We start from the raw sequence: 14197 nt of genomic DNA, 5'->3' as shown, positions 1-14197 counted from the left end.
AAGGACACACATGTATACATGTATACTCTCTATGAAGGACACACATGTATACATGTATACTCTCTATGAAGGACACACATGTATACATGTATACTCTCTATAAAGGACACACATGTATACATGAATACTCTCTATAAAGGACACACATGTATACATGTATACTCTCTATAAAGGACACACATGTATACATGTATACTCTCTATAAAGGACATACTAACAGCAGTACAGAAGATAACTCACCTCATGCAGTCAGCAAAGAGGCTTTCCACGCCGACTGAATGAGCAATCATTAAGCACTCTAGAATCGATGCCCACGTTCTGGGAACAGGCTAAAATTGATAGAAAATATCATAGTTAATCTCTTTAATTTACAGAGATTGGAAGTATTTGGTTCATAAAGAAAATCTGATTTATATACTTAAACCATAATACAAATACATACAATTCACAACTTAATAAACTTGGAATTTTACTTTTTGGAGATCATGATGTGAAATTAGACAATCCAGATTCAGAAAAAATAACTATAACATGCTTTCTCTCACATGTAGATATAATTTAAAGTTCATATACACCTCTGTGTGTGTGTGTATGTGTACATACATGTGTGTTTCTGTAGGACACCATAGAAAGGAGACTATGAAAAAATGATGAAGGGGTATGGGGGAGGGGCATCAAGGGACAAGAAAGCACAGTGGGATGTGCATCGCATAAAAGCCAAGTGGACTGTGTGGTGGGAAGACGAGAACCACAGAGGGGGCAAAGATGGGGGCAGTGGGCAGAGGTAGATGGTTTTTATGTTTTTAATTTATAAATTAATTATTTTTATTTATTTACATCACAAATGTTGCCCCACTCATGCCCCCCTTCCAGACAGAGTGTTTCACCCTCTTCTTTCCCCTCACCTCTGAGCGGGTGCTCCCCTGCCCCCATATGCCCCTTCCTGTGGCATCAAGTCTCTGCAGGATTAGGTGCATCTTCTCCCACGGAGGTCAGCCCAGGCAGCCCTCTGTCTGCTGCATATGTGCCAGGGCCTCAGACCAGCCCCTGTGTGCTCTTCAGTGGGTGGCTTAGTCTCTGGCAGGTCCCAGGCCAATTGTTAGTTTGTTTGTTTCAAATCATATAAACACTACTGCTAATTTATAAGACACGGTTTGAAATACACTTACTTCCTACACTTAATTCTACATCTGGAATTAACTAATTCCAGAAATATACTTGCAGTTAGTGTCTAATTTTTTTCTTAAAACAAAACAAAACAAACCCTTCCCATGCAAAAACCTATACATAGATGTTTAAAGAGGCTTTAGTCACACGTTGGGGACAACGGTAAGTGGACTGTAGTACCTCCATGCAATGGCACACTCAGCACTGAAATCTGGACAGGGGAAGCCTGCACACAATCACTGAATGTCAATACAAAGCCGATCTGTAAGGCCTGATTTCAACCACCTACTATTAGGTCCCAAGATCCAACCTCCAAAATGCATGCCCTAACTGTGCCCAAACTGACATTCTAGGCTCAGCACAGGCTGGATTCTGACAGGGTAAACAGGATTGCTGCACACAGAGCAAAGCTTCCTCTCAGCGTCCTTCAGACACCCTGACACCAGTCTCTGCCACCAGGACAGCCTCTTCCCTTACCCCCCTTACCCTGGCAAATGGGGCATCTAGCTCTTCATTAGCACATAACTGTGACACATCAAACCGCAATAACCGCAAGGCTCCATGGGTCCCTATTAACACAACCACCTCCTGTAGCTAAACAGGACTTCCAGAGGAGGGAGGGGGATATCAACCCACCCAAAAGCTGTCTTGTCTACAAGATGAGCAGAGATAAAGATGGAGCAGAGACCGAGGGAACAGCCAACTGTGACTGGCCCAACTTGAGCCCCATCCCACGGGAGAGAACCAACCCCTGACACTATTAATGATACTCTGCTGTGCTTGCTGACAGGAGCCCAGCATAATTGTCTCCTGAGGTCATCCAGCAGCAGATGGAAACAGAGCAGAGACCCACAGCCAATCAGGAGGAGCTCAGGGGAGTCTTGTGGAAGGGTGAGGGAGAGAATTGAGTGAGCCAAAGGGGTCAAGGACACCACAAGAAGAGTCAACTAACCTGGTCCCATGGGGGCTCAGAGAGTCTGAACCACCAACCAAAGAGCAAGCCTGGGACTAGATGTCTCAGGGAGGAGTGGTAACCAAGAAGGGGAGGCTCTGACTTCTCTGAAGAGAAAAAGAGGGGATAATGGAGAAGGGATTTGTAAGGGTGGGACTGGGAAGAGAGGAGGGAAGGGTATGCAATTGGGATTATGTGTGAATAAAACAAAGTATGGAAGAAAACCACACACACACAGAGACATACATACATAAAGATACACAGACACACACACAGACACACACACACAGAGACATACACAAACACAGACATACACACACAACAGACACATACATATACACACACCACACACACACACCATACACACACACACACACACACACACACAATCAAAGCCACCAGGCTTCTCTGGCCTGCACACCCTGCCCCACACACCACGGCTACCCTAGAGTGTCAGGCTGTTCCAGGTTAAAGCTTCCTCTGTACCAGAGCTACCTGCTCTTTATAGCACGTAGTGCTTTTCCTGATTTTCTGCTACTCCTGTCCCAGACAGGCAGCCACACCAGCACTGTGAACTCCCCTGTGGAGAGACAGCCATGAGGCACTTTCGTGTTTCCAATAATTCGCCCAAGAAGAGGGACAGTTAGGTAGTTTCCCTGTGTCCTCTCTTAACGTCTAACAACCTGAGAAACCCAACACGCATTAGTTAGTTACAGTTGGGAGTTTACAGGACAGTAAAGGTGATCAGTAATCTATCGCTGAAGTGTACTTTTAAATACTCTTCTAAAAGCAGAACAAAGCTTCTTCCTTCTAATCAGGTCAGCAATTTCAAACTTTAAAATTAAGAACTACTGTTAACTTGATCTTTCCCTTGTTAGGAAGGTATCACATTAGTGTTTAAGAACCTAATGTAGGGCTTGGGATGTAGTTCGGATGGTAGAGAACTTGTCTAAAATGGGGGAAGCCGGAGGTCCAAACCCTGGCACTGTATAAAGCAGGTGTGCTTGTGTTTGCCTGTAGCGCCAGCACTGAGGAGGTGAAAGCAGGAGGTTACATTCAACTTCATAATGAGTGTGAGGCCAGCCCAGGGTGCTGAGATCCTGCCACAAAAATTATTAAAATAAACAACTGAATGTACATATTTTGCTTTGCATATTAATGCTTTTCTTTTTAAATTTTATTTATTTATTTATTTATTTATTTATTTATTTATTTATTTATTTATTTTTAAGACAGGGTTTCTCTGTGTAGCCCTGGCTGTCCTAGAACTCACTTTCTAGGCCAGGCTAGCTTTGAACTCACATATCCACCTGCCTCTGCCTCCCAAGTGCTGGGATTAAAGTCATGGCATTACCACTGCCTAGGCTTACTTATTTATTTGTGTGTATATCTGTGTGTGTGTTTTTTGCCTGTAAAGGTCAGTCACTGTGATGCATAAATGAAGACTTAAAGTTTTTTTTTTTTTTACATATGGTAACATATTCAAAGCTTCACTTATGAAAATATATATAAAATCTACAAAGCAGTAATGTTTGAAATTGGCTCAGCAGAGTCAGGAATCATCTTCTCAAATACTCCTCATCAGAACAACCCAGTTTACAGTAACTGTAGTAAGCCTGTCCCACAGAAGGACATGCCAAATGTGGAGATGTTTTCCAGTGTCTTAATAGAAATAACCACCCCCTTTATTTTCAGACAGTAGAACTAAGAAGTCTGATCTTGTAATTTTCAGTGTGATGGCTAGGTTCTCACATCACGTGGGAGCCCTCAAATCCATTAAAGTGTTGGCAAATGATCTGTCCAATTAACAAAACACTAAGTGGATTACTGAAAGTATAATACAAGGAGCTGCATTTAATTCGACAGTCATGAACATATTAAAATAGATGCACCTGTGTGTAAGGATTACTTACAGAAGAGACTTTTATAACGTAGACAGGTATAAACCAGTTTCTTAAAGAATCTCAGCTCAGAATGGACACTAATACAAAACATTTTTCCCAACTATTACTTTAACCACATCTGTTAATCTTTTTTTTCTAGTAGAGTGCTGCTTTAATACTTCTGAAACATCTGACCCAAGCCTTCCTCTCCTCCCAGACTAAAGCTGTGGCCAGGGAGATCTAGAATGGAATAGAGCATGGCTCAGATCCCAGTCTTCTGTTCCCTGGGTCTGACTCCTGTGGAAGGGGCCTGCATGGCTGTGAGCTCCTTATGCGCTTAGGCAGAGACTGAGAGGGTAGGGAACGGTCCTTCTGCTACTCTCATTCAGGGGACAGAGAAGGTCCTATCTAATGTCAAAACAGGTTTAAATGTTATTAAATAACTAACTGAGTTACAAGTCAGACAATGGGAATAGTGTATCAAGTATCTAATAAGAAAGAAATACAATATAAACAATTCTTTTAAGAGTTTTTGTTCATTGTAAAATAAATTTATGCTCAGTGAATTATAAAGAAAATTGGCAAAATAAGAAAAGCATAACTATATGAATTAACTTACATTCACAAAGTATATTAAAGAATGGCGAATCTAAGACTAATAATGTATGTACAAAGGCTCTTTCTTTAGACAGTAAAGTTTGCATGTTTGCAAACCAAAACATGCCCAAACTCCATCAGACAAGGGCTGTGCTCAGCCACAGCAGAGGGAAGGGGGAGAACCAATTAAAGCCTTGGTGGGGCTCTTGGGGAGACGGGGCCATGACAGCTTCCCTTTCTCGCACTGCCAAACTCAGCATGAGGCCTAGCTGTGCACTCTTTCAATTACACAAGATCTTTAAATACCATCAATAAACTCCCATGTCAATTTGACTTTTCTTAAAATGATTACATTTAATTTCTGATTTTATATGCATTTCTTGTGTTATTTTTCAGCAAGAGTGTTTCTTAGCTAAATTGTGACAATTTTAAGTATGACTGTATCCAAAGTTCAAAATCTAACACATATTAACTGATGATTTGTTAGAATTAACAATTACCTTCTGAAAGAAATTACAGTAATCTCTTCTTAAAACATAGATTGCTACTTCTCTCAATCCTTCCAGTCCATACATATCAGCCACGTTCAGTATCTGACTAAAATAAACAGATATTAACTGATAATTCCCAAATGTAAAATCAAAGAATAATGCATAATAATTTCTTGATAATATAGTATGTCCAGAAAAAAAGAATCTGAATTATAACTCTAACTTTTTGCTTTACATTGTTAGGTCAAAATCATCAGCACTGACAGATCTTCTGCTTTGTGGTGAGGGGGGAGGAGGTGGAGAGGCCTTATCCCCTCAGTAGCACACAGAACAATGGAAAGCCCTCTCACAGCTATGCTCTCTTTAAAGTTTATTTTATGCGCATGAGTGTTTTGCCTGCATCTATGTCTGTGCACCACATGCATGGCTGATGCCCTTGGAGGCCAGAGGAGGGCACAGGATCTTTTGGAACTGGAGTTAGAGATGGTGAGCCTCCATGTGGGTACTGAGAACTGAACCAGGCTCCTCTGCAAGATCAAGTCCTCTTAACCACTGAGCCATTTCTACAGGCTCATACCTACTGTTTTTACATATTCCCCAAATATAGTCAAAATATAGCAAAACAGACAATAAAAGTGAAGTTTCTACTTCATTGATTCTTTGCAAAATAGTTCAACAAAACAGAACCCACATAACTTTTATGTTTAAACTTACCAAAATGTAATACATACCCAACATTAGCCTTTTCTGGAAAATCCAAAGTTCCTCCATATATAAAGTGCATCATAACATTCATTTCTACATGGGTTATACTGCAAGAAGAAAATAACTTTCAAATCTAGAAACACTTCAGGTTTAATTAGTACCAATGGCACATTCTACTTCCTCACAAACTTGAAGTGCTAACCTCTGGTCTTCAAATACCATGTTAAATATTTCATTAATTTAAAATCAGCAGCTAGACTGGGCATGGTAGTGCATACCCTTAAACACAGCATTTGGAAAGAAAAGGCAGGAGGATCTCTTCAGTTCAAAAGCTTTGTCTATGTATCAAATTTCTTATCAGCCAGGGCTACACAGTGAAACCCTGAATCCAAAAAAAAAAAAAAAAGCACAAGGGCTGGAGAGGTTGCACAGTGGTTAGAGCACTTGTGTGTATATTTGTGTGTATATACATATACACATATATTCATATACATAAAATAAAATCTAAAAAATTAAAAACAGCAACAATAACCCCAGAACCTATCCTATGGATTTTTATATAAGTTGAAAATGTTTTATGTTTAAATTTTTCATACTCTCTGAGAATTTCGCATATTTTTATTTTTATCATATTCTGTCCAATTCCCCAAGGCCTCCCAGATCTCCCCCAATTTTTTGTTTTTTCTCTTAAAAGTCTAAGCCACTAAAATCCATGGAGTAATCTGTGGTCCAACTGCTCCTGCCCATGGGCCCGCCCTAGAGTGTGGCTGACACACTGTCACTCCGTTGAAGAAAATCGATTACACGTTTCCCAGCAGTTATCATTTGTGAAACGCTTCTCAGGTAGGGATAGGGCTTTTTGTGCCTAGTGTAGCTTGGGCTGAGGGTGTCTTGTGCATGATATCACAGTCTCTGGGAGCTTTCCTGTGGATCCGACTTGTTGTGTGGAAACGGACATTTCCTTAAGATCATGCACTACTCCTGGCTCTCATGGTCTTCTGCCCCCACTCAGCATAGAGCATTCCAAAGTCTCTCACTCTCTGCATGTTGCTGTGGATCTCTCTTTGATGAGGTAGAGCAGTATGTAAGAGGAGCCACTTTATGGTTCATTGACAATATCAGTATCTGTTCCACCTCACGAGTGGACCTCAAACTTTAGAAGTGGTTAGCTACTCTCTAACATTCATACCACTGCACTGTGGGATGTCTGTCAGGCAGATCATAATTGCAGTTCTGAAGGTTCATAACTGGGTGTGGCTGAAGATTGATTTTCTCCTTTAGATGTAGGTATGACATCTTCTAGCGCTCTGAAAGCTGGCCAGTGGAGATGAAGCTTCCAGTTGGGTACTAAGCTACATTCTGCCATGGTGTATACAATAAGTATGCAGTGTCTTCAGCAAGAGGGCCTTACTGTCAAGTTGTGAAGGGTAACCAGTGATACTGGTAATATCCTTTAGTGTCTATGGAAGGCCTAAGGGACTCCTTTGGGGAAAGACTCAAAAAACACATGACCCCTTTGCAGCACTGGGACTTTTATTTGGCATCATATGGTATCTAGCTGGGATACTGTCTTCCTCATTATATGGTGAGTCTTTTAAAAGTCCTTTTATGGGGCTGGAGAGATGGCTCAGCGGTTAAGAGCACTGACTGCTCTTCCAGAGGTCCTGAGTTCAAATCCCACAGCCACATGGTGGCTCACAACCACTGGTAACTTGATCTGATGCCCTCTCCTGGAGCTTCTGAAGACAGCTACAGTGTACTCATAATAAATAAATAAATAAATAAATAAATAAATAAATAAATAAATCTTTTTTAAAAAGTCCTTTTATATGTATGTATACAACTGTTCTACAACAGTAGGTTGCATTTGGCTTTTCAAAAGTCTTTGGTGTTAGCTATCCCTCTCCATATTCTGCATGTAGCCTATCCTCCTATCCCAGACTCTTTAAGCCCCCTCTTCTATCTTCCCAGTAATCTATTTATAAACCCATATTCTATACCCCCTCTAACCCTCTATTCCACCTGGTCCCTTGCTAGCTACCTAATGTCTGTGGGAACTGTAAATGATGCACACATATCTAAAGCATAAATGCAAACATCTACACATGAGGGAAAACATACAATGTTTGTCTTTCTGGGTCAGTGTTCCCTCACTCAAGATGGCTGTTTCTAGTTCCGCCCATCTACCAGCAAACTTCATTTGAATCCTATCCCTTTGTGTACCATGTTTCATTAGCCACTCATTAGCTGTGGATCCAGGCTGTCTCAGTTTTGGGCAATTATGAGTAGAGCAGCAGTTAGCATAGATGAGCAAGTAAGTGTGTCTGTTGTTAGATGAAGTCTTTCGGGTATATACCCAAGAACTGTATAGCTGGATCTTTTGGTAGATTTATTTTCAGCTTTTTGAGGAAACACCATACTGATTCCCATACTGGCTAACAAAGTTTGTGCTCCCACCAGCAATGGGTAAGGGTTCCTTTTGCCCCAAATCCTTACCAGCATGAACTGTCATTTGTTCTGTTAACCTTGGCTATTCTGAGTGAGATGAAATGTAATCTCAGTGCGGTTTTAGTTTGTGTTTCCCTGGTGGGTAAGGATATTCAACATTTTAAAAGTATGTCTCAGCCATTTGTGGTAAAGAGGTCTCTCTTTAGCTCTATACTCCATTTTTAAATTGGGTTATTTGTTTTCTTGGTATTCAGCTTTTTTGCTTTTTGTTTGTATATTCTAAATACTAACTTTGTTAGATGTATAATTTGTAAAGATCCTTTGCCATCTAGTAGGTTGACTCTTTCCTCAAAGGAAAGTGTCCTTTGCTTTAGAGTCTCACAAGGCCCCATTTGTTGTTGGTCTTAGTGCTCATGCTCTGGGAAACCTGTTCAGACAGTACTTTCCTGGGCTAATGAGTTCAAGCCTATTCCCTACATTCTTTTCTGAGATTCAGGATATCTGATGTGATGTTGAGGGCTCTGATCTGCTTGGCGTTGGGTTTTGAATATGATGATAAGTGTGGATCTCCTTGCATTCTTCCACATGCAGCCATCCAGTTTGACCAGCACCATCTGTTGAAGACGCTGTCTATTCTCCAGTGTGTTATGAGGACCAGGCTTTCTATTCCAATTACACTGATCAATGTGGGTTTTTTTTTTATACCAATACTATGCTATTTTTATTAGTACAGTTCTGAGGACAACTTGAAGTTGCGGATGGTGCTAACTCCAATGGTGCTTTTATTTCTCAGTATTATTTTATTCCAGCTAATCCCTCCCCCCCTCTGTGTGTGCTTCTATATAAAGTTAAAGATTATCTTCTCAATTTCCCTGAAGAATTGTGTGTAAATGTTTATGGGGGCTGTGCTGAGTTTATAGGTTGCTTTTGATAACATGGCTTTTCTTTCTTTCTTTCTTTTTTATTAAACTAAATTAATCCTACCAGTGCGTGAACATCCATCTTTTAGTGTCTTCTTTAATTTCTCTCTTCAATGCTTTAAAGTTTATATTATACAAGTCTTTCACATGCTTCATTAGAGTTACCATGAGATGTTTCTTCTAGGCTATTGTAAAGTTATTGTTTTCCTGAATTCTTTCTCAGACTGTCATGTGTATATAGGAAGGCTACAGATTTTTGTGAGATATTCTAGTACACTGCTGAAAGTATTTATCAGCTGTAGAAATTTCCCCATGGAGCCCTTAGAGTCATTATGTAAAACATCATATTGCCTGCAAGAAAGGACACCTTAACTTCTCCCCTTTTAATCTATCTCCTTTCATCTCCTTCAGCTGTCTTCCTGCTCTAGCTAAGGCTTCAACCATTGTTCTGAACACATATGTCTTGTATCCTTAGTCTATCCAGGACTTCTCATCATAAAAGGATTTTGATTTCTGTCAAAAGATTTTTCTGCATCTTCTTCCAGACTTCTTAAGTTAGAGGGGACTTGAGAGGTGGCTGTCACACACACAATCTCTCCTCAGCACCTTTGATAAACAGACTTCAGGTTTACTTAAAATGAACACCTTTGTTCATTAGAAGGGCCCTTGGTATAGAAATTCCTTAATTACAACTTATCAGAGGGTCTAGCTTGGCTGTTGTCCTGACTAGGTGAAAGAATAAAAACATGACTTCAGAATTTACACGTGTTAAGTATAGGATTCACTGATGCTGACGTGATGACCTCTGCTATGGTTTGAATATAGATTGCTCACTCTAAGTCATTCCCTACCACTGAAAACTCTTACTTATACTCACCTAGACGGCAAAGACAGACCTGTAGTGGTCTGAAAGAGAATGGCCCTGAGGCTCATACATTTGAATGTTTGGTTCCCAGTTGGTGGAGTGTTTAGGAAGAAATAGGAGGTGTGGTTTTGTTGGAACCACTGTGGGTGGGCTTTGAGATTTCATATGCCCAGACCCAGCCTCTCTCTCCCCTCTCTCTCCCCTTTCTCCTCTCTCCGTTTCCTGTTGTGGGCCAAAGGTCGTATACCGTTTGACTTTCTTGGATCCACAGGAGGAAAGTGTCTTCTCACCCCACTTTCTGCCTAAAATCCACTTGCATTCCATTACCTACACTGCTATTACAAGAATTTTGCAAGACACAGTAAATCTTTTATAGTGTCCCACACAGAGAGTTTCACAAGCCCACAGAGTCCAAATTTCTCAGCTTCTTATACAGCTCTTTATCACACACCTCCAGTTCTCTCCAAAGCTTTCTGACACAAATGAACTTCCTCATTTTCTAAACTTGAACCACTTAAATCCCTCACACAGCAGTGCTGTGAATGTGCACTGCAGGCTGTGTCTCCTGTATCCTCACACAGCAGTGCTGTGAGTGTGCACTGCAGGCTGTGTCTCCTGTATCCTCTACACATCACTGGTGTAAGTGTGTACCGCAGGCTGTGTCTCCTTAGCCACCACTATAGATTCCACCTAGAAAACAAATTAGTCAAATAGCCCAGCTTAAGTGAGCAGATTTAAAGCACTGTTTATTCCAGTTAAAATGTAACCAAACACTTATGGAAGACAAGAACATTAGTGAACTCAGTTAAAAAGGAAGCATCTAAGGCTAATCAAATGCTACCATCTGAACTCCAAAGTTTCAAGTTCCTGTGCTTGTTGATGGGAAAACACAGGACTTGATTCTCCCATCTAACTGTTCATTTTCTGTCAATGTACGCTTATTATTTATTAACAAGCAGGCTGTAGTCTAGACATAGAGGCTTATAGTCTAAGGTAGTGGTTCTCAAATTCCAAATTCACAGCCAAAAGCAACCTCTGTAAGATTTTGATTTATAAAAATGGAAATGCTTGAAGTTCCTTATGGAAGTGTTGGTCTGTGGCTCAATTGTATTTTTTAGTTTCTCTCACTAGAATTTCCTTCCAACTCTAAGGCACAAGTGAAATCATGATCACAGGACTCTTGTATCTCTGAGTAACTACCATGAAAACTCCACGCCCTTTCTGCAAAGGCAGACACAACTGCATTCTAATCTATACAAAGGAAGCGGGGCTGGGAAGACTGTTGGTAAAGTACTTGTTGTATAAGCCCAGGGGCCCGAATTTGGATTCTCAGAACATAGCCTGCTTATTTAAGTGACTTTTTAAAACTAATTTAGCAATGTCCATTTGACTTTCCAATGAATAAGTTTGTAAAACAGATCAATAGTAGCTGAGCCATAACAAGAGGAAATATCTAATACTTCCACCATAAATTAAGGCCAGAGAGTGGCAGGTAAGAGTAGATGAGCAGTAGTTGATGCCATTTAGTTCTTCCCCACTGATTTCTTATGAACAGACCTCATCTTTGAAAGCTGGGTATGAGCAGTTCACCCTCCCAGGCCACGGGGATGGCTGGGGAGCACTGATGCATAAGAACTTCTTGCTCGTATCCTTATACTAAACTTAGAAGCCTCGAAGAAAACAGTTTAGAGTTAAAGGAACACAGACTTTGAGGATTTTAAACTCCAGTTCTAATCTTACATGCCTACTAGGAGGTTTGGGGTTCTAAGAGCAGAGTTTGAAAGTCATTAACACATTTGGAAAGAATATTCTAAAGCAGTCAAGAGCTGTGGATGGAAAGACTTCCAATTTCCTCAGTGACTATTGTGGAATGAATACTAAATTAAGAATCATTAAACCACAAAGCATTTCTACTAAAAATCAGGAATAAGACAAGTATGCCCACTCTCTCCTTACCTGTTTAATATAGTGCTAGTGGTCTTAGCTAGAGTACTACGAGGTCAATGGGATTCAAATAGGAAAGAAAGAAATAAAATTATCTTTTTTTGTGAACAGTATGAGTTTATACATGAAAGGTTCTAAAAGTTCCACCAGGAAACTTCTATAGCTGATAAACACTTCAACAAAGTAACAGGATACAAAATTAACACAAAAATCAGTAGCCTCCCTACATACAAACAGACTGAGGAAGACTGAGAAAGAAATTCACAGTAGCTGGGGTGTGGAGGATATACTGGGATAACTCTAACCAAACAAGTGAAAGCCTGGCACAGTAAAACCTTTACACACTGAAGAAAGGAACTGAAGAAGACATGGGAGCACAGAAAGATCTCCATCTGTGGATAGAGCAAACATGCTGCAGACAGCTGCCCTACGGAGCCAACCTACAGATCACTGCGCTCCCAATCAAAACTCCAGCACAATTCTTCACAGAAATTGAAAAAATAATCCTAATCTTCATACACAAACACAAAAAAGTCCAGGATAGCTAAAGCACACCCGACTTAATAAAAGAACTGCTGGAGTAGCATTGCCATCCTCAATCTTAAATTGTATAGCAGAGCTGGAGTAATAAAAACAGCATGGTATTGGATAAAACAGCCACTGATCAACAGAATCACACTGAAGGTGCAGATGTAGTCCACTTGCTTATGGATACCTTGTTTTTGTTTTGTTCTGTTTTTTAAATGAGCTAAAACTTCACATGACAAATGGTGCTGGTCAAATGGTATGGCATGCAGAAGAATGAAAATAAATCCCTGCCGATCACTCTGTACAGAACGGAACTCTACACAAGGCCAGATGCCTGGAGTCCTGAATCTGATAGAAGGAAAAGTGGGGAATAGGCACAGGAAAAGATTTTCTGAACATAACACCAATATAACAGAGATGAAGAACAATAATTAATAAAAAAGACCTCATGAAACTGAAAAACTTCTACATGCCAAAGGACACCACCAACGAACAAACTGGAAGGCTACAGAATGGGCAAGATCTTTACCAATTACATATCCAATAGAGGGTTGATATCTGTAATATATAAACAACAACAAAACACTGGACATCAAAAAATTGACCCTATTTAAAAGCAGGGTTTAGAACAAAGCAGAGAGTTCACAAAGGATTAAACTAAGCAGAGTCCTCATAAGATGAATGGCTGAGAAACATGTAAAGAAATATTCAACCTCCTTAGTTATTAGGGAAGTGCAAATCAAAAATACTTAGACATTTTGACACCATTTTGTCACTAGTCAGAATGGTCAAGATCAATAAAACAAATGACAGCTCATGGTAGCAAGGATTTGAGAGGTGGAGGGGGGAAACTAATTCATTGCTGGTGGGAATACAAACGTGTACAGCCACCATAGAAATCAGTGTGACAGCTCCTCCAGAAGCTGAGGACAGACCTACCAAAAGACCCAGCTATAACACTGGTGATGGCTATTTCTGCTAGCAACTTGACTCCATCCTCACAGAACTTTTCTTAATGAAATCATTTGAAGGAAAAAGATCTACCTTTAATCCAGGTCATTTAAGGTGGGAAGACCAGAGGAGACACTCACCTTCATGGACAGAATAACTGCTGAATTCTTGTACTTTCTATTGGTAGACAGTCACAGTGAAGTGGGCCAGAGGAGACACTCACCTTCATGGACTGACTAACTGCTAGGTTGTTGTGCTTTCCATTGGTAGACAGTCACAGTTGGACTAACAGCACCCCAGCCTGTAATCCAGTCTAAATCCCATATATGTATATAATCATTCTACCAGTTTTGCTCCTATAGAGAACCCTGACAAACACACCAGTCTTAGGCATATGGTCAAAGAATGATACTACATGTTTGTTGCTGTTCTATTCATAATAGACAGCAACTGGAAAGAGCCTACAGATTCATCAACAAATGAGTAGGGCAACAAAAATGTGATACATTCATACAGTGAAATAATCAGCAGTTAAAATGAAACTATAAAGTTGGCAGGTAAATGATTGGTGCCAGAAACAACTGTCCTGAGTGAGGTAAGCCAGCCGAAAGAGATGATCACTTTTTGCAGATGATATGATAGTATATATAAGTGATCCTAAAAATTCCACCAGAGAACTCCTAAACCTGATAAACAGCTTCAGTGAAGTAGCTGGATATAAAATTAACTCAAACAAGTCAATGGCC

General features: G+C 40.3%; 1 protein-coding gene across 3 annotated transcripts in view; it reads right to left on the bottom strand.

Annotated features, from left to right (window-relative positions):
- Positions 1–14197, bottom strand: part of Kiaa1107 (KIAA1107 ortholog) — a 71572-nt gene that overhangs the window by 23762 nt on the left and 33613 nt on the right. For 2 of the 3 annotated variants that reach the window (XM_029477580.1, XM_021162653.2), the window contains exons 6-8: positions 5822–5902; positions 5100–5196; positions 241–329 (exon numbers count right to left, since the gene is read on the bottom strand). In XM_029477580.1, coding sequence (XP_029333440.1) covers positions 241–329; positions 5100–5196; positions 5822–5902 — 267 coding nt within the window. Of the gene's footprint in view, positions 1–240; positions 330–5099; positions 5197–5821; positions 5903–14197 lie in introns of those variants that run through there. The other variant, XM_021162652.2, reaches the window with a different exon arrangement.

The sequence above is a fragment of the Mus caroli genome, chromosome 5, assembly GCF_900094665.2.
Source record: "Mus caroli chromosome 5, CAROLI_EIJ_v1.1, whole genome shotgun sequence".
NCBI lineage: Eukaryota > Metazoa > Chordata > Mammalia > Rodentia > Muridae > Mus > Mus caroli.
This window is presented reverse-complemented; position numbering and strand designations above follow the sequence as displayed.